We start from the raw sequence: 18,670 nt of genomic DNA, 5'->3' as shown, positions 1-18,670 counted from the left end.
GTTCCATGTCCAGTTCTAACTGTTGCTTCCTGACCTGCATACAAATTTCTCAAGAGGCAGATCAGGTGGTCTGGTATTCCCATCTCTTTCAGAATTTTCCACAGTTTATTGTGATCCATACAGTCAAAGGCTTTGGCATAGTCAATAAAGCAGAAATAGATGTTTTTCTGGAACTCTCTTGCTTTTTCCATGATCCAGCAGATGTTGGCAATTTGATCTCTGGTTCCTCTGCCTTTTCTAAAACCAGCTTGAATATCAGGAAGTTCATGGTTCACATATTGCTGAAGCCTGGCTTGGAGAATTTTGAGCATTACTTTACTAGTGTGTGAGATGAGTGCATTGTGCGGTAGTTTGAGCATTCTTTGGCATTGCCTTTCTTTGGGATTGGAATGAAAACTGACCTTTTCCAGTCCTGTGGCCACTGCTGAGTTTTCCAAATTTGCTGGCATATTGAGTGCAGCACTTTCACAGCATCATCTTTCAGGATTTGGAATAGCTCCACTGGAATTCCATCACCTCCACTAGCTTTGTTTGTAGTGATGCTTTCTAAGGCCCACTTGACTTCACATTCCAGGATGTCTGGCTCTAGGTGAGTGATCACACCATCGTGATTATCTGGGTCATGAAGATCTTTTTTGTACAGTTCTTCTGTGTATTCTTGCCACCTCTTCTTAATATCTTCTGTTTCTGTTAGGTCCATACCATTTCTGTCCTTTATCGAGCTCATCTTTGCATGAAATGTTCCCTTGGTATCTCTAATTTTCTTGAAGAGATCTCTAGTCTTTCCCATTCTGTTGTTTCCCTCTATTTCTTTGCATTGATCGCTGAGGAAGGCTTTCTTATCTCTTCTTGCTATTCTTTGGAACTCTGTATTCAGATGCTTATATCTTTCCTTTTCTCCTTTGCTTTTTGCCTCTCTTCTTTTCACAGCTATTTGTAAGGCCTCCCCAGACAGCCATTTTGCTTTTTTGCATTTCTTTTCAATGGGGATGGTCTTGATCCCTATCTCCTGTACAATGTCACGACCCCATGGACTGCAGCATGCCAGGCCTCCCTGTCCCTCAGCAACTCCCAGAGTTTACTCAAACTCACGTCCATTGAGTCCGTGATATCATCCAACCATCTCATCCTCTGTCGTCCCCTTCTCCTCCTGCCTTCAATCTTTCCCAGCATCAGGGTCTTTTCTGAGTCAACTCTTCGCATCAGGTGGCCAAAGTATTGGAGTTTCAGCTTCAGCATCAGTCCTTCCAATGAATATTCGGGACTCATTTCCTTTAGGATGGACTGGTAGGATCTCCTTGCTGTCCAAGGGACTCTCAAGCATCTTCTCCAACACCACAGTTCAAAGGCATCAATCCTTCAGTGCTCAGCTTTCTTTATGGTCCAACTTTCACATCCATACATGACTACGGGGAAAACCATAGCCTTAACTAGATAGACCTTGATGATGCTGTGAAAGTGCTGCACTCAATATGCCCCGAAAATAAAAGCCCCCCAAAATAAAAGTCTCTGTTTCTACTGTTTCCCCATCTATTTGTCATGAAGTGATGAGACCAGATGCCATGATCTTAGTTTTCTAAATGTTGAGTTTTAAGCCAACTTTTTCACTCTCCTCTTTCACTTTCATCAACAGGCTCTTTAGTTCTTTGCTTTCTACCATAAGGGTGGTGTCATCTGCATCTGAGGTTATTGATGTCATCTGATAACAATAACAAATGGTGGTGTCATTTGAGGTTATTGCTATTTCTCCCAGCAATCTTGATTCCAGCTTGGGCTTCATCCAGCCCAGCATTTCTCATGATGTAGTCTGCATATAAATTAAATACACAGGGTGACAATATACAGCCTTGACATACTCCTTTTCCGATTTGGAACCAGTCTGTTGTTCCATGTCCAGTTTTAAATGTTTCTTCTTAACCTGCATACAGATTTCTTAGGAGGCAGGTCAGGTGGTGTGGTTCTCCCATTTTTTAAAGAATTTTCCACAATTTGTTATGATCCACACAGTCAAAGGTTTTGGCATAGTTAATGAAGCAGATGTGTTTCTGGATCTCTCTTGCTTTTTTGATGATCCAACAGATGCTGGCAATCTGATCTCTGGTTCCTCTGCCTTTTCTAAAACCAACTTGAACATCTGGAAGTTCATGGTTCACATACTGTTGAAGCCTCGCTTGGAGAATTTTGAGCATTACTTTACTAGCATGTGAGATAAGTGCAATTGTGCGGTAGTTTGAGCATTCTTTGGCATTGCCTTTCTTTGTGATTGGAATGAAAACTGACCTTTTCCAGTCCTGTGGCCACTGCTGAGTTTTCCAAATTTGCTGGCATATTGAGTGCAGCACTTTCACAGCATCATCTTTTAGGATTTGAAATAGCTCAGCTGGAATTCCATTACCTCCACTAGCTTTGTTCATAGTGATGCTTCCTAAGGCCCACTCGACTTCACCTTCCAGGATGTCTGGCTCTAAGTGAGTGATCACACCATCATGGTTATCTGGGTCATGAAGATCTTTTTTGTATAGTTCTGTGTATTCTTGCCACCTCTTCTTAATATCTTCTGCTTGTGTTATTATTTATGGCTGTTCTGAGTCTTCATTGCTGTGTGAAGGGTTTCTCCAGTTGCTGAGAGCAGGGACTACTCTCCAGTTATGGTACATGGACTCTAGGGCATGCAGGTCATGCGGGCCCAGCTGCCTTGCAGCATACGCGACCTTCCTGGACCAGGGATCGAACCTGAGTCCCCTGCACTGGCAGATAGATCTTAACCACTGGACCACCAGGGAAGCCCTAATGCCTCTGCTTTTTAATAAGCTGTCTAGGTTTGTCATACCTTTTCTTCCAAGGAGCAAGTATTTTTTAATTTCATGGCTGCAGTCACTATCCACAGTGATTTGGGAGCCCAAGAAAATAACATCTGTCACTGTTTCCATTTTTTCCCCATCTGTTTGCCATGAAGTGATGGGACCAGATACCATGATCTTAGGTTTTTGAGTGTTGAGTTTTAAGCCAGCTTTTTCATTCTCCTCTTTCATCTTTATTAAGATGCTCTTCAGTTCCTCTTTGGTTTCTGCCATTAGGGTGCTATCATCTGCATATCTGAAGTTGTTGATATTTCTCCCAGCAATCTCGATTTCAGCTTGTGATTCATCCACCCTGGCATTTTGCATGATGTACTCTGTATATAAGTTAAATAAGCAGGGTGACAGTATAATACAATACAACCTTGATGTACTCCTTTCCTGGTTTTGAACCAGTCAATTGTTCCATTGTTAATATTTATTTATTTATTTATTTGATTGCATCAGTTGTTAGTTGCAGCATATGAACTCTTAGTTGTAGCATGGAAGAATCTAGTTCTGGTCTAGTTTGACCAGAAATCGAACCAGGGCCCCCCACTCTGGGATCATGGAGTCTTAGGCACTGGATCACCAGGGAAGTTCCATATAGTAATATTTTTAATAGTAAAAATATTAAAACAACTTAAATGTCCCCCAAAATGTGACAATTAAATATGGTACATTTATGATGGAATATACAACCATTAAAATATAAGAAAAATATGTCTTGACACAGGAAGATTCGCCATATATTTTTTATTTTAAAAGTAAGTTACCTGACAACCTAGAGTGGGATGGGGTAGGGGATGGGAGGGAGGTTCAGGAGGGAGGGGACATATACATACCTATGGATGATATCATGTCGATAAGTGGCAGAAACTAGCACAATATTGTATAGCAATTATCCTCCAACTAAAACAAATATTTTTTAAAAGTAAATTACCAAAATTTCAGGTGTTTTCACTACACACACACAAAATGAATAGAGAAGTTAACTGTCGTGACTGTAATCATGCCATTATGTTTACCTATATCAAATCAACATGTTGTACACCTTAAGTCCATATTTTTTTTTTAAACAGGTATATGACGAAATAGTATAATGGTATGATCCTACATTTTCAAAGAAAAGTATATATTTATATATAATGGGAAAACACAGAAAGGACAAAAACCAAATGTCACAAATGGTTAATTGTTGGATGATGGGAGTATAGTAGACTTTTATTTCCTTCCTTTTGCTTATCTGTATTATCTGTATTGCTTATTTCCTTATCTGTATTTCTTGTAATGAAAAATGTAAATTATTTTTTAATGCAAAGTATTGTTGAAAAAAAGTTTTAAAAATGTGACCAATGAGCATTTTTGTACCTCCCCCATTACAGTTCTTAGGAAGAAAAGATTTAGGACTTTGGAATCTTCCTCTCTACCTCCAACCTAAAACCTATCCATCCTGGGCTATTGGACATAGCTTTGCCCTTCTTTGACACTGGATCCATGGTGGCCCTGCCTTATGGGTCCAACCTGTATTTAGTAGGTTAGGCGTTAAAAGTTTTGCGGCTGACTTATGGCATGACTTTTAGAAAGATCCTTTTCCTTAGGGGCTCCAGTTTCTCCTCTCTTAATCAGTGATCTTTAAGGTGCCTTCCAGACAGAGGAAAGAACAGATTTAGAATCAGGAACCTCTGGGGGAGACTTGGGAATGTAGTCATCACTGCCCAGAAGAATATTACTTATTATTCTTTGTGTCTTCAGGGTCCTCAACCAGGTAAAAAGCATCTCCCAGACCAGGCCTTATAAAACCAGTCAGCCTTATATTTCTCTGGTCCTGGTTGCAGGGCTCCACACAGAGTAGTTGCTCAGTGAACTCACTTTTTGCCTCTATCTTTTAAAAGTAATCCCAGAATAAGTTTTCTTTTTAAAAAATTTATTTATTTTAATTGGAGGCTAATTACTTTACAATATTGTAGTGGGTTTTGCTATACATTGACATGAATCAGTCATGGGTGAACATGTATTCCCCATTCTGAACCCCCCTCCCACCTCCCTCTCCATCCCATCCCTCAGGGTCATCCCAATGCACCAGCCCTGAGCACCCTGTCTCATGCATTGAACTTGCACTTGTGATCAGTTTCACATATGATAATTTACATGTTTCAGTGCTATCCAGAATAGGTTTTCTAAGCTTGCTTTTGATGGTGAGCTGAACGTAAAGTTGGTTTTAATTATTGGGGCACACATTGTGCAAGTTTTTTGCTGAGGTATTGAAAAAGCAAGAGAGTTCCAGAGAAACATCTATTTCTGCTTTATTGACTATGCCAAGCCTTTGACTGTGTGGATCACAATAAACTGTGGAAAATTCTGAAAGAGATAGGAATACCAGACCACCTGACCTGCCTCTTGAGAAACCTATATGCAGGTCAGGAAGCAACAATTCAAACTGGACATGGAACAACAGACTGGTTCCAAATAGGAAAAGGAGTACGTCAAGGCTGTATATTGTCACCCTGCTTATTTAACTTATATGCAGAGTACATCATGAGAAACGCTGGGCCGGAAGAAGCATAAGCTGGAATCAAGATTGCCGGGAGAAATATCTATCACCTCAGATATGCAGATGACACCACCCTTATGGCAGAAAGTGAAGAGGAACTCAAAAGCCTCTTGATGAAAGTGAAAGAGAAGAGTGAAAGTTGGCTTAAAGCTCAACATTTAGAAAACAAAGATCATGGCATCTGGTCCCATCACTTCATGTCAAATAGATGGGGAAACAGTGGAAACAGTGTCAGACTTTATTTTTCTGGGCTCCAAAATCACTGCAGATGGTGACTGCAGCCATGAAATTAAAAGACGCTCACTCCTTGGAAGGAAAGTTATGACCAACCTAGATAGCATATTCAAAAGCAAAGATATTACTTTGCCAACAAAGGTCCGTCTAGTCAGGGCTATGGTTTTTCCAGTGGTCATGTATGGATGTGAGAGTTGCACTGTGAAGAAGGCTGAGCGCCGAAGAATTGATGCTTTTGAACTGTGGTGTTGGAGAAGACTCTTGAGAGTCCCTTGGACTGCAAGGAGATCCAACCAGTCCATCCTAAAGGAGATCAGTCCTGGGTGTTCATTGAAGGACTGATGCTAAAGCTGAAACTTCAATACTTTGGCCACCTCATGCGAACAACTGACTCATTGGAAAAGACCCTGATGCTGGGAGGGATTGGGGGCAGGAGGAGAAGGGGACGACAGAGGATGAGATGGCTGGATGGCATCACCGACTCGATGGACTTGAGTTTGAGTGAACTCCGGGAGTTGGTGATGGACAGGGAGGCCTGGCGTGCTGCGATTCATGGGGTCGCAAAGAGTTGGACACGACTGAGGGACTGAACTGAACTGAACAGCTTTATTGCTTATTTGTAACAATTCAAGTGGAGCACCTCTCCTGACAAGCCAGAGACTGGGAGACATTCAAATTGTCACTTACTTGGGGCCTTCCTGGGGAAAACCATCTCAGGGCTGCCGGCGGTGTGCATGTAGAACCATAGTCCCGCAGGTGCCCAGGCTGTTATCACGCGGCTTCCCGAGAGAGATTTGACCAGACTCTAGACTTGAGGGAAGTCCCAAGCTATGCCACTGTGGAGCTGTGTGACCTTGGACAAGTCCTTTCCTCCTATGGCCCTACGTGCTCTTCCCCGGTAGGTTTATGCTATGGGGACGGTCGAGTGATCTGGAAAACATTCGCTTTTAAACGTTTATTCATCTCATGTATCACGCGAATGAGAGCCGAGAGCCCACAGGCAAGGCGATCAAGGACCACTACTGGCAAGCCTCTGCGACCCGCGCCACAGGTCTCGCGAGATTTCTCCTCTGCGCTTCGCGGCGTCATCCTCTCGCCGTCCGCGGCAGCGACAGCGACGGCGCGTGAGGTACACAGGGGCGGCCCGTATCCCTCCGCCGCCGGCGCGGCCCGGCCCTCCCTTCCCCCGGCCCGCCAATCCCCGCTCTCCCGACCTGCCCCTCGTCCTGGGCCCACCCCGCGCTCCGGCTGCCCCACCCCGGCGGCGCCGCCCGCCCGCGCGTCTCTCGGTCCACCTGCAGCAGGCAGTCCCTCCGGCTGTCCTACCCAGAGCCGCCGGCCGAGCCCGAGGCCTGAGCTCTTGCTCCCCGGCGGAGGGATCCGCGGCGGCTGAGGAGGCGGCGCTGAGCCTAGAAGGAAGAGGCAGCTACCGCGGTGGCGGCGGCAGCGGCGGCGGCGGCGGCTCGGGCGGCAGCGCATAAAGGGGCCGCCGCCGGGTGATGCGGTGACCGCTGCGGCAGGCTCAGGAGCCGAGTTGGCCCCGGCCATAAGTCCGTCCCGCCGGACCCGCGCTCCGGAACTCCCCATCTTCTCCGGCCCTCCCCATCTTCTCCGGCCGATCCGCAATCACCGAGGAGGCCTCGCGCCCCCTCGCCCCTTCCCCGTCCCTCCCCTGCCCCCGTCCCCGCCCCGGGGCCGCCGCCACCCACCTCCCACGATGGCTCTGAAGAGAATCCATAAGGTAAGCGGCCAGGGATCGGCTGTGTGTTCGGGCAGCTAGGCGGGTCCGCCGAGCTGGCTGCGGCCTGCACTTCCCGCCGTCTTCTCCGCCGGACTCCCGGCTTCTTCGGACCGGGCTGTTGGCGATGGCCCGGCCGGGCGGCCTTCACACCCCACTCCCAGTGATGGCGCCCGTAGAGGCCCCGGCGCGCTGCCCGCACTTAGGCCGGAGGTATGCTCGCCGGTTCAACGTTCCTTCCCGGCCTCCTTTCTAGGCCCCGCGTGGTATGGAGTCCCAGGGCCTCTCCCCGGCCTGGGACTGCTGTGCCAGAGGGCCATTGTCCGGCTGTGCCAGGAGGGGGTGCTGGAACTGGAGCGTTGGAAGGCCCCATCGACGGAGGTCGAAAGGGCTCTGTGCCCCATCTCCGCCTGTGCACCCCCTATCCCCACCTGCCTAGGTTCACTCCGCAGAACCCCTTGAGCTTGGGACCCGTATGAGGAAACCTTTTTGTCCGATCCAGAAATATTTCTTGAGTTCGCTTGCCGTTTAGCGGCCGCACGCTTCCGTCCACTCTGCTCGTCCAGAAACTAAGTAGGAAGTTGAGGAAATAAGCATGACTTTTATAAGGAAGGAGGGAGGTGGAGGGAGAAGCATTTTATTCCGTGAGGTTGCCAAATGTAGTCAGAAACATACTTCAGTTTGCAGGAGTGGATTTAATAGAAAGGGTATTGTCAAGGGTAGAGGTAGAAACCTGAACATTTGAAAACCACTGGAGAGAATTTCACAAAGTTTCCTTTTACATTCTCTTCGCAAAATGGGTTTTAACGCTTAAATTAGGTGATGTTTTCTGGGAGATCCTTTTAATGTAAAAGGGATTTTGCTAGATTTTTCCATTAGAAAAGATTTCTTTGCCCTTTAAAATGAAGGGTTATCTGTAGTTGTCTCTACGGAAGCTTTTGTAATGTTGCTTCTAGATTATGGACTTCGCTTAAAATTTAGGGTTTTTTCGCTTCCTTCTAATATTATAACCTCCTATTATCTCTCACTATCTTTTTTACTTAGAGGGGGGAAGCGGCACTGATGATTTGTTTCGTGTTTGACTTGGCTACTTGGAGAGGCTGTACTAAACCTCTAGCCAGTAAGTAGTAGATCCTGGGATACATTATCTAGGATGGGATGGAGATGCAAGGGGGAAGAGAACTCAGTAAAAATGGAGATCTGGTCAGTTTAAACACTTGAGTTCAGCAGTTGGTCCTGGTTTTATTCTTGATCAAAGACCTTTCCTGTGGAATTAATCCCAGTGGTTATTGTAAATTAGGTTAGATCCTCACCAACTTCTTTTGACTTTGATTTCTATCAAATGAAAAAGGGCAGACTTTAGACAGTAAATCTTGTACTAAAGTGAAGCAGATTGTTAAAAGAAGCTCATCCCTAAGTAGAGCTCTTTTGAAACTTTTTAAGGGGCAGGAGCACACTGAGGACAAGTTATGCAAGTAAATAATAGCATTTTTAAGGCTTGAAGGAGTTAATAGATTCTTGAGGACTAATTGAGAAGTTATCAACTTGAGATTATACTTGTAGAAGATTGTGCACTTTTAAAACCTGAAGAAGAATAAATATAATGTGTGATCACTTACAGATCAAGAGATATAGCCCTTAATCTCTACTCTGAGTGATATGTGTGCTATGGAGGTTTTTTTAGAGAAGGAAATAGCACTCAAAACATGCATTTTAATCGTCTTCCTTGCCTTCTTTTGAGATAATGCATGTTTGCTAGATTTTTCTCTAAAAGATACCTTTATTAAAATTTTAGTAAGAAAAATCAAGTGTATACCATGATTATTTGAACTTTTAAAACTCAAGTTTTTTTATTAACCTTTTTTCACCTGGTTTATAATCTAGAACTGTCCTCAAAGTATGGCTCAACTTAGACTGCCAGGGATTTGAAAAATAAACTTAATTTTTGGTATACATACTAGTCAATAATATTGTGAAAATAAAATGAAGATTTTTTTCCCCCAAGCATTTTGTATAACACTAATTTTAAATTGAATACAGACTTAACCTAGCTATGGATAAGACCAGTCCTATCTCACCCTCAGCACTAGTAATGTATCTGCGGTGCAGTCCCCCAAAGACAGACTTGGCTTACATAATTGGTCTTAGTCTTGAATCTTCCCAGTTACTACTCTCTGAGAAAGTAGTTCTGTTTAAATACCTCACAACTTCGGATAGCATGAACTACTGCATCTGGGTTCTAATAAAATTTTATTAAGAACAAATACTTTTGACCAAGGCAGCTTCAGGAATTCTTTGTCTTGTGTTTCATTGACAAAGGGTAATAGTGTTGTGTGAATCTCACAGTCCTTTAAATGCCATGACTTTTTTGGAAAAAGCTCTTGATGGACTTTATTTTGATAGAAACTTTAAGGTCGTATATGCTTTAACAGAGTTTACCAAAGAGTTTTCATTTTGAACATCCATTATGGTTCCATGAAGGGTTTGGGACCCTTTGGTATGGTTTGTATCTACACCAAATGGCCCCGGCCTGCTACATTTTGAGGTTTTCTGCTGACATTATGGGTCTTCAGCTTTGATTTTGATGCTTTGAGTGTCTGCCTCTAGCAGCACCACCCCCAGCCTTTTTCCAGTTGGCTGCGTCTCATCTGTTGTGGGCTGGGAAACCAGATCACTGAGCTTATTAAAATTATGTCTAAAATAAGATCCAGTAGGCTCTGAGTGAAGAGGGCTTCATGTGTTTTGTGAACTGTGTGGTCTGTTTGACTGATCAGAGACCTTTTTTTTAAACTTGCTTCCTGTTTTTCTTCTTTACTTTTTGTTATACAGTGCAGGAGGCTTTTTTGTGCTCTTACAGTGCCACAATATTGAAATACAGGGTAAATTTCTTTATTTTGAGGAGGAGTAAAAGGCTAAATATCATGAGGAATTGAAGACAGACCAAAGTTAGGATACTAAAAGCTCTTAACAATAATAGTGACTTGTACATTTTAATGATGTCCTGCTAGATATAATTAACATTTGGTATACATAGCTTTAATGCCAGGACTACCGCTTGATTTACTGTATTTCTATGATTAAAGCGTCTTAAATTTCCTGAAAACCCCAGTCAGTTAGTTAATATTCCAGTAAAATAAAATTTCAAACTCTGATGACTAGGCAGGTAACCAAAGTGAGCAAAGGGAATTGGAGGGAACTAGAAATTGCACATGCTTTTAGAAGAGGGCAGCTGCTATTCAGCTCCCTCCAAATGTTGCTATTGCCAGGATCTGTGCCCAAAGTTACCAGATTTTTTTTTTTTTTTTTTTTTTTGAGGTAAGCCACAAAACCAGAGTTCTGGCAACCAATTCAAATTAAAAACAAGGACAGCAAAACCAAAAGACACCTCCACACTTTTTTTGGTAGATTGGTAGGTACCAGTTTAATGTATGAATTAAAATTAACAAAAGATTGAGGTTCAGCAAGTAACCAGGAACGTAAGGATTAAATCATTTGAACCATACTTTCTGTCTTTTTCAAAGTTTGGAAGTACTGCTTTATGTAAATAGGCACAATTAAGTAATTTTTGGGGTAAACTTTTAGTTAACTTCTTCAGTGAAGTTTTGTATGGTTATGGTTGTAGGAAAAACCATTTTAGTAGACACATTGATCCCAGGCAGATGCTTACAACTTACTCTTCATTGTAATCTGTTTCATGTTATGAATCATCTTTCTGTAGACTACATACTTTCAAAATATCTACGATTGCCAGTTACCAAAGGATGAATTTTAAGGATATGGGAAGGGAGTTGTAATATCATAATAGTACTAGTTTCAAGATTATTTTAAAATAGAAGTGTGATATGATACATTACATTAATCTTATCAGAGGTAAGGATTCAGTTTATTCCAGTCAAAATGATGAAACAAATTAGCAAATAGTCTTGTGGAGTATTTGGAACTTTAATATAATAAGTGGTTGACAGAAGATGACTGTATTAGTTATATATTGGAAAACAGACATCCCTTCTTATTCCACAAGATAAGCTTCTTGAAATCTCTGGGAAGATTTTTTTTTCCTTTAGAAACGATTCGTTGCTTCACAAAGGTTTGTTGAGTTGAGAAACTTTCTTTGGCTCGTTTGGGGTTGCTATTTAAATATAATTTAAACAGCCTTCATTAACTTCATAAATCTAGGGGTGTGTGGGGGTGGGGGGGGTTGTGTATGTGTGTGTGTAAGTCTCCCAAAGTGGGGTGGGTGTGTGGGTGTTTAAAATCTCCCAAAGTGTATTACTGTACTGCTGACTGACAAGGAGGAAGTTTTGACAAAGTCCAATTCTGGATATTTTAGTCCAGAGAGAGAAGGCTGCTAAAATATCCTAGGCAGTTCTCAGGATAGGAATACCTGACTCATGCTTGATGCTGCCAGCAACCTTTGCAGCCTCATCCCAAAATTGAAGGCGCACACTTGTTTTTTCTGTAGAAATAAAGTTTCGGTGGTGAGGTTCCCAGGCTAACCTTCAAAACCATGTTAAAAATATTACATAGAAAAATAAAGTACCGTTTCTTCTTCAGTATACACAATCAAGTGAGATTTCAAGTAATAGAATCATAAAATTTTAGCTCTGCATCACATCTCAGAGCTACGGCCTAAAAAGGCCATGTGACTTAGTAGGGCCGGATTAAGAACCTGGATTTCTTGACTGCTCAGTGTCTTTTCTGGCAGGCACTGTACCCTTACACAGTCATTAGGGGTGTAATCCCAGGGAATGCAATTTTTTCTTTTGTTCAAACAATTGAGTATTTATGCTCTGGAACCAGAAGATTTTACCTTTGGCATCTCTTTTTATTGTTGGAGAGGTGTCTATGAATTCCCTTAAAACAATGCCATTTTTGTTTTGTTTTTCAGTGTTTTAATTCCCATAAAGCAGAAAAATAAGAAACTATGTAAATTTTGGGTGTTCTATCCTCCATATATCTTTCATCATAGTCAAATGGGTTTTTTAATCTCTCCAAAAGACTAAGAATCACTGTCCTACCTCCTTAAACAGTCTGTTTTAATCTCAGTAGGTGACCCAATTACCTATTCTGTAGAGAAAATAGAAATCTGCATGAATCCTTTCAAATTTCCTTTGAAGACTTTAAAAAGAAAAAAGAAAAACCAGACCTCACAGCTACAATCTTCAGAGTACTCAGTGTGCATCAGAATGACTGAATCTTCTGAACAACCCTGTGAGAATTCTGTTCTCAGGTTAGAAGAGAAAATGGAGGCTTGGAGAAGTAAACAAACTTGCCTGTGATTATATGGCTATGATATGAGGAGCCAGGATTCAGATGCATTCAGTCTTGACCAGGGAGCCAACCATTGCTCCAAATATACCTTGGCCATCACTCTTCTTCCCTGTTGTCTCGGGAGAAGCTCTGCTTTTCTCATTGCAAGCTAACTTTTGCTATTCATCCTATTTTTTTGCCAGGTCCTTGCTCTCTAGTAATTGTCCCTGTTCTCCTAGTTCTCTCTTCTTTGACTCCTCTCAGTATCCAAACTTATTTAAGACTTTCCTCCTTAAAAAAAAAAAAAAAAAAGCTTTTAACCTCCTCTCCCCAACTAGAGCTGATTCCTTTCCTTCCTCTTCTTTAACGCTTCCATCTCTGACATTTCAGTGCCAAAATTCTTGACAGAATAGTGTCTATTCACTGTTTTGGAACTGTTCAGTAAGGTCACTGATGATTACTTTATTGCCAGATGCAATGGATACCTCAGTTTTTATTTAATTTCTGTAACAGTTGATGTGATTATTACTCATTTCCCTCGGCTTCTGATAAACTGTTTCCTCCTTCTGCATATCTAGTGTTCTAATAAAGTTAGTGTTTCCTAACTTTTTTAGAATAATTTTAAATTAATATTATTGATGGATACAAATAAGAGTTCATGAAATAATGTATACTTGGATTAAAATTGACAGCACACATGACCCCAGATAAATTAATATATAATATTACAAGCACAAAAATAGGGAAATTATTTACAAACAAAATACATTAAGAGGAAGTATTGTTCACTGTCATTTTGCTGTAAAGTAACAACTAAGAAGAGTATTTTAAGAAAATAAAAGGGATCATCATCAGATGCTGCATTAAATGTGTTACTGTTGAGAATTCCCTGTGGTCCAGTAATTAGGACCCCTCAATTTCACTGCTCATTTCACACCCACTTTCACCTGGGTTCAATCACTGGATAGGGACCTAAGATCCCACAAGCCACTTAGTGTGGCCAAAAAAAGATGTGTTACTCTGTGTTGTTTTCATTACAGTATACTGCGACATTTGTTTTAAACAGGTGCACTGCAGCGAAAGAAAGAATTAAAGTTGCATATTTTGCAATATTCATGCAGTTAGACTACTACCAACATTATTGTCTCATGGACAGACAGGTCACTTAATTAAAAAAAAAAGTATTTGCTTTACTTATCTTTATTTTAAAATAATCTGTTATTTTTGGGTTTAAGAAAGGACTCTGTTTTTCCTTTAAAACTTCCATATTCTAGCTATAGGCCCATAGGGAATGAATTGGTATAGTAGAAATATTAGTGTTCAATATGCTTTGATTAAATAACTTTTCAAATGTGTATTATAATCAGAATAAATCACTGAAGTTAAATAGATAATACCCATGGTTAAATGCTGTTTGTGCATCAGAGCATAGATATAATTTGCTTTGTAGTGTGCAAATTTCTTGAGGCATATTACTGCTTTATATTAGTGTAAATATGTAGTATTTCTTAAAAACACGTATTAAAGATAGGTAAAATTTAGGACAAAAATATTGCCATCTTTATCCCTGTAATACATGTTAGCATCTCATAAGAAATACTACTGTAATTGAAACAGTTCTCAGAATTATTTTCCTTTAGTCTTTGTGCTTTTCTGTATGCCTTCTCAACCCACCCCCTCCTCCTTCTGAATTCTTATTCATCCTTGGATATCCAACAGACCACTTCTCTGTGAAGCATGCCCCAGGCATGCAGGCAATAGGGTTCTACTATAGAACTGTTTCTTAGTATATAGACATGATTGATTATTACCCCCTCTAGACTGAATTCTTCTGGGCAAAGTCCCTGTCTTATTCATTATATTCCCAGTACCTGACACATAGTAGGCATTCAGTTTTTGCCAGCAGCATTTAGTGAATGTCAACAGCAAGTAGTATGGTGGAAAAACTAGTAGAATTTTGGAGCTCCATGTCTACTCAGTCATGTTCTAACCCTGTGTGTGTGGCCTTAGGCAAGTTACTTCACTGATTTTCTTTGGTCTCAGCTTTCTTGCCTATAGAATGAGGATAATGTCATATACTTTGCAAGCCTGTAAGGGATGAGTAGAAAGGAAATATGGACCACATAAAAGATAGTTGTTAATATTAATTACCACTGGCTTAATTGCCCAGTAATGTTGACCTGTGAAATTGGCAGAATCTTGAAATCTTAGATGGTGTCAGTGATAAGTGTTTTCCATTTTACTTTGTTGCCACCCCAGTCAAAAAAGAAGGAAAAAAATGTACACCCTGATGTTGTAAAAATTATGTTTTATAATACTTCTAATCGGAAAAAGGGATTGAATTCCAAATTTTTTCTTCAATAAACTATCTATTGTAATCTTAATATATTTCCAGTACATGTGATGTTTTTGTAAGCTTAGATGTAAGAACAATTTTCTTAACAGTATCTTGTGATAGAAGTATCTGCTTCTGTCCTTTGAGCACATACCCCTCCCCGCCCCTGCCACTTGCAGAACGTCAGTACCTGTTTAAATCATAACACTCCTTCGTCAACTTTTTAAGGGCCTATATCAGATAAAAAAATTTGAAATCAAAGCTGAATTTTACAGAAGCCACAGTGATAATAGTTTAGAAATAGATTTCTTAAAATAATAGTGTACTATTGGGAGTGAGTGATTTTCTTTAGATTAAATGTCCTCATGTACACCAGCTGTATCAGCTTCGTAGGGCTGCTGTAATAAATGACACAATAAATTACTGAGTAGCTTAAAACAGCAGAAATCTATTCTCTCACAGTTTTGGAGGCCAAAAATCCAAAATCAGCATACCAGCAGAGCCACACACCCTCTGGAAGCTATGTGGGAGAATCCTTCCTTCCTTCTTCCAGCTTCTGGTGACTGTAAGCATTCCTTGGTTTGTGGCCACATCACTTCAGTCTCTGCCTTGTCTTCACACTACTTTCTCTGTGTGTGGTTTCTCTTTTGTCTTTTAAAAGGATACTTACGGCCCATCCAGGTAATCTAGGATGATCTTATCTCAAGATCCTTAATTTTAAGTATGTTTACAAAGACCCTTTTTCTAACTAAAGTAACATTTATAGGTGATAGGAATTAAGATGTGTCACATGTCATTTTGAGGAGCATTCAATGCAGTGTACCATCTAATCCCCAAATTCTAATAAATGACTGTTTTAGATTGTAGTTGCCTTTAGGCTTTTCTGTTTTTAACTTTCTAAAATTCTGAAACAGTCTCAGACCTACAGGGAGTTGCAAATACAATACCTAGAACATCTTTTTCTTTGACCATTTCAGAGTAAGGTACCAACATGATGACTCATCAACCCTGAATACTTTAATGTATGTTTCTTACAAACATGGACATCAAAATTAGGAAATTTCCATTGAAATATTACTGCAATCTAATCCTCAGACCCCGTTTAAGTTTTTCCAGTTGTTCCAATAATGTGCTTTGTAGAAAAGGATCCAGTCCATAGTTACTCGTTTAGTTTCCTTTGGTTCCTTAGTCTTTCCTTTGCTTCATGGCCTTGACACTTTTAAAGATTAGAGTCCAGTTATTTTGTAGAATGTCCCTCAGTTTGTGTTTTTCTGCTATTTCCTCAAGATTAGGTTTAGGTCACGCATCTTTGTTAGGAATGTCACAGAAGCATTACTCTTTCCCTCTCTGCATCCTATCTAGTGATGCGTGATTTTGGTTCATTTTTTTCATTCCATCCTGTCAGGTACTATTCAATTTTAGTTTGACCCATTATGGAGAATTTTCACTTCTGTCACTTGATTAAGGGGGTATCTACCAGGGTTTCATACTATGAAGTTACTTTTTTTCCCCTTTATAATGAGTAAATAATTTGTTCAGAGACACTTTGAATATATGTACTTCTTCTGTGTTGTTGTTTTTTTTTTAATTTATCTATTGCTGCATAAGAAAATACCCTAAAACTTAGCTGCTTAGAGCTTGGTGGTTCTGGCTCAGGGTCCCGTGGTTATTGGCAGATCTCAGTTCTTTATGGGTTGCTGGACTTACAGATTCATCTCCTCCCCACATACATTTCTCCCCACTGAGGGCTGCCTGAGTGTACTTGAGACATAGCGCTGGGTTCCCTCAGAGTGATCTGCCAGAGATGGAGCAGCCAAGTGAAAGCTGGAGTATCTTTTATTAACTTAATCTCAGAAGCAACATACCATGACTTCTACTGTGTTCTGTTGACCTCACAGATTCCCCCCCAGGGCAGTGTGGCAGAGGAGTGAATATGGGAGTGAATACCAGGAGTTAAAGATCACTGGGAGCCAATTTGGGTACCATGCGCTTACTCAGAAGTTTTAATTTATTCATTTTAAAATTTATATTTGTGTGAACTCGTGCTTTCTTGTTTTTAATTCATGTGAGTTATACTAGATTACTATCATTTACTTTAATGCTCAACTTGTCCCCAGTTTGCTTTTTTCCCCATCAGTTGAGCACTTCTTTAAGTTCTGGCACAAAAGATGTTTCCTCCTTTTTCTTACACTTTCCCTGCTCTAGCTCTGTAATCATCTAGGTATGCTGATTGCTTTTGGAATCTCACTGTTTCCACACTTTCTCAGTGTAATTAGTGGATGTAGCTAGGGAATATGTGAATGTGTAGATTTGCTTTTCTCTCTGTGTATCAGAGACCATGAATTTACACTGATGAATCTTAATTCCAGTCCAGTACCATAGGATTCATCCTGTATTTTTTCTTTTCGATATTGACATTCCTTTTCTTACAGTGAAAAACTTGGCTTTCATTAATGTAATTACTCATTTGATCAGTTCCTCTGTGTATAATCAACTTCCCATTGCTGTGGCCCTCCTGCATAGATACTGTTCTTTGCTCCCCTCTCTCCTAGGGGTGCCCTTCTTAACTCCGTCCTTCCTGACTTGGACATCCTGCACTGAGTTACGCCTATCCCAGTGTGGATAGCCTCCCTATTTTTAAAAAACAAAATACAGGACTTATTTGACATAAATATTTAGATTAAAAACTTTAAAATAGTAGTGCTAATTGTTTTTTAAAACAGATATGGAAAAATCAAGTCTAGTGACTGTGACCACATAGCACTTTTCCCAGTTAGAGAATATGGCATTTTCTGTAGTCCTTTTTTTGAAAAGACTAAAACCATAATTTTAGTTTAGTGTTATTATTATGAAACAATTTTGGTAATTCCAGAAGCCTGTGTAAACTCATCTCCATTCTTAGAAATAATTGGAAACAATCATAATTTAAAATCCTGAAGCTTAATCTTTTATTATGTAAGTTTTAGATACTGGTAATGACCAACACCTAGGCGCTTACTATCCAGCTTAAGATTCAGACCTACCTAATTTAGCTTCAGTGTTAAAGTTTAGTCAGCAACCATGGGTTCTCTTGATAATTTATGAGCTTGGGGTCTTTGCATATATTTAGAAATAATCATGTTTCGATAAAAGTACATTGTTGTTAGTGATGGTTGTGCAACCTCCTCTACTTTACCCATTATATCAAGGCAGTAATATATCATCACTGAGGTTATAGTAGGTCAGTTTCCTGAGGTTACATACAACATTAATACAAGGTTAAGAAAATTGTTCAAACTTTGAGGAACAAGTAACAGTGTATTGGCATTTGAATCATGAACATGACTTGAATCTCAGAGTCTGAGGCACTCTTTTTACTTTTATAATCAGTATTTTCATTATCTTCTAGCTTCTGTTAAGTCCAAAACTATTCTGATTTGTGATCCTATATATGTTACCACTTGCCTTTCTGGAAGCTTACAGATTTTCTCTGTCCCCAGTATTGTGAAATTTCCTGATGTTTGGTGTGTAGGTCAATTTTCATTTGTTTTGCTTGACATTCAGTTGGTCTTTTTGGGTCTGTCTATATGGATTTGCTTATTATGGACATTTCATATAAATAGAATCGTACAACATATGACCTTTTGTATCTGGCTTCTTTCATTGAGGCAGTGTTTTCAACGTTATCCAAGTTGTAGCGTGTATCGGTACTTAATTCCTTTTTCTGACTAAATAATATTCCA

General features: G+C 40.4%; 1 protein-coding gene across 1 annotated transcript in view; it reads left to right on the top strand.

Annotated features, from left to right (window-relative positions):
* The first annotated feature begins 6,787 nt into the window (after positions 1 to 6,787).
* The window catches only part of UBE2D2 (ubiquitin conjugating enzyme E2 D2), a 42,667-nt gene continuing 30,784 nt past the window's right edge, over positions 6,788 to 18,670 (top strand). Inside the window, exon 1 of the mRNA XM_027546307.1 lies at positions 6,788 to 7,366. Within this exon, the coding sequence (XP_027402108.1) occupies positions 7,343 to 7,366 (24 nt within the window). The 5' untranslated portion in view covers positions 6,788 to 7,342. The remainder of the gene's footprint in view (positions 7,367 to 18,670) is intronic.

The sequence above is a fragment of the Bos indicus x Bos taurus genome, chromosome 7 (genome assembly GCF_003369695.1).
Source record: "Bos indicus x Bos taurus breed Angus x Brahman F1 hybrid chromosome 7, Bos_hybrid_MaternalHap_v2.0, whole genome shotgun sequence".
Classification (NCBI taxonomy): Eukaryota; Metazoa; Chordata; class Mammalia; order Artiodactyla; family Bovidae; genus Bos; species Bos indicus x Bos taurus.
The sequence above is the reverse complement of the archived record's forward strand: the minus strand, read 5'-3'. Positions and strand labels throughout refer to the sequence as shown.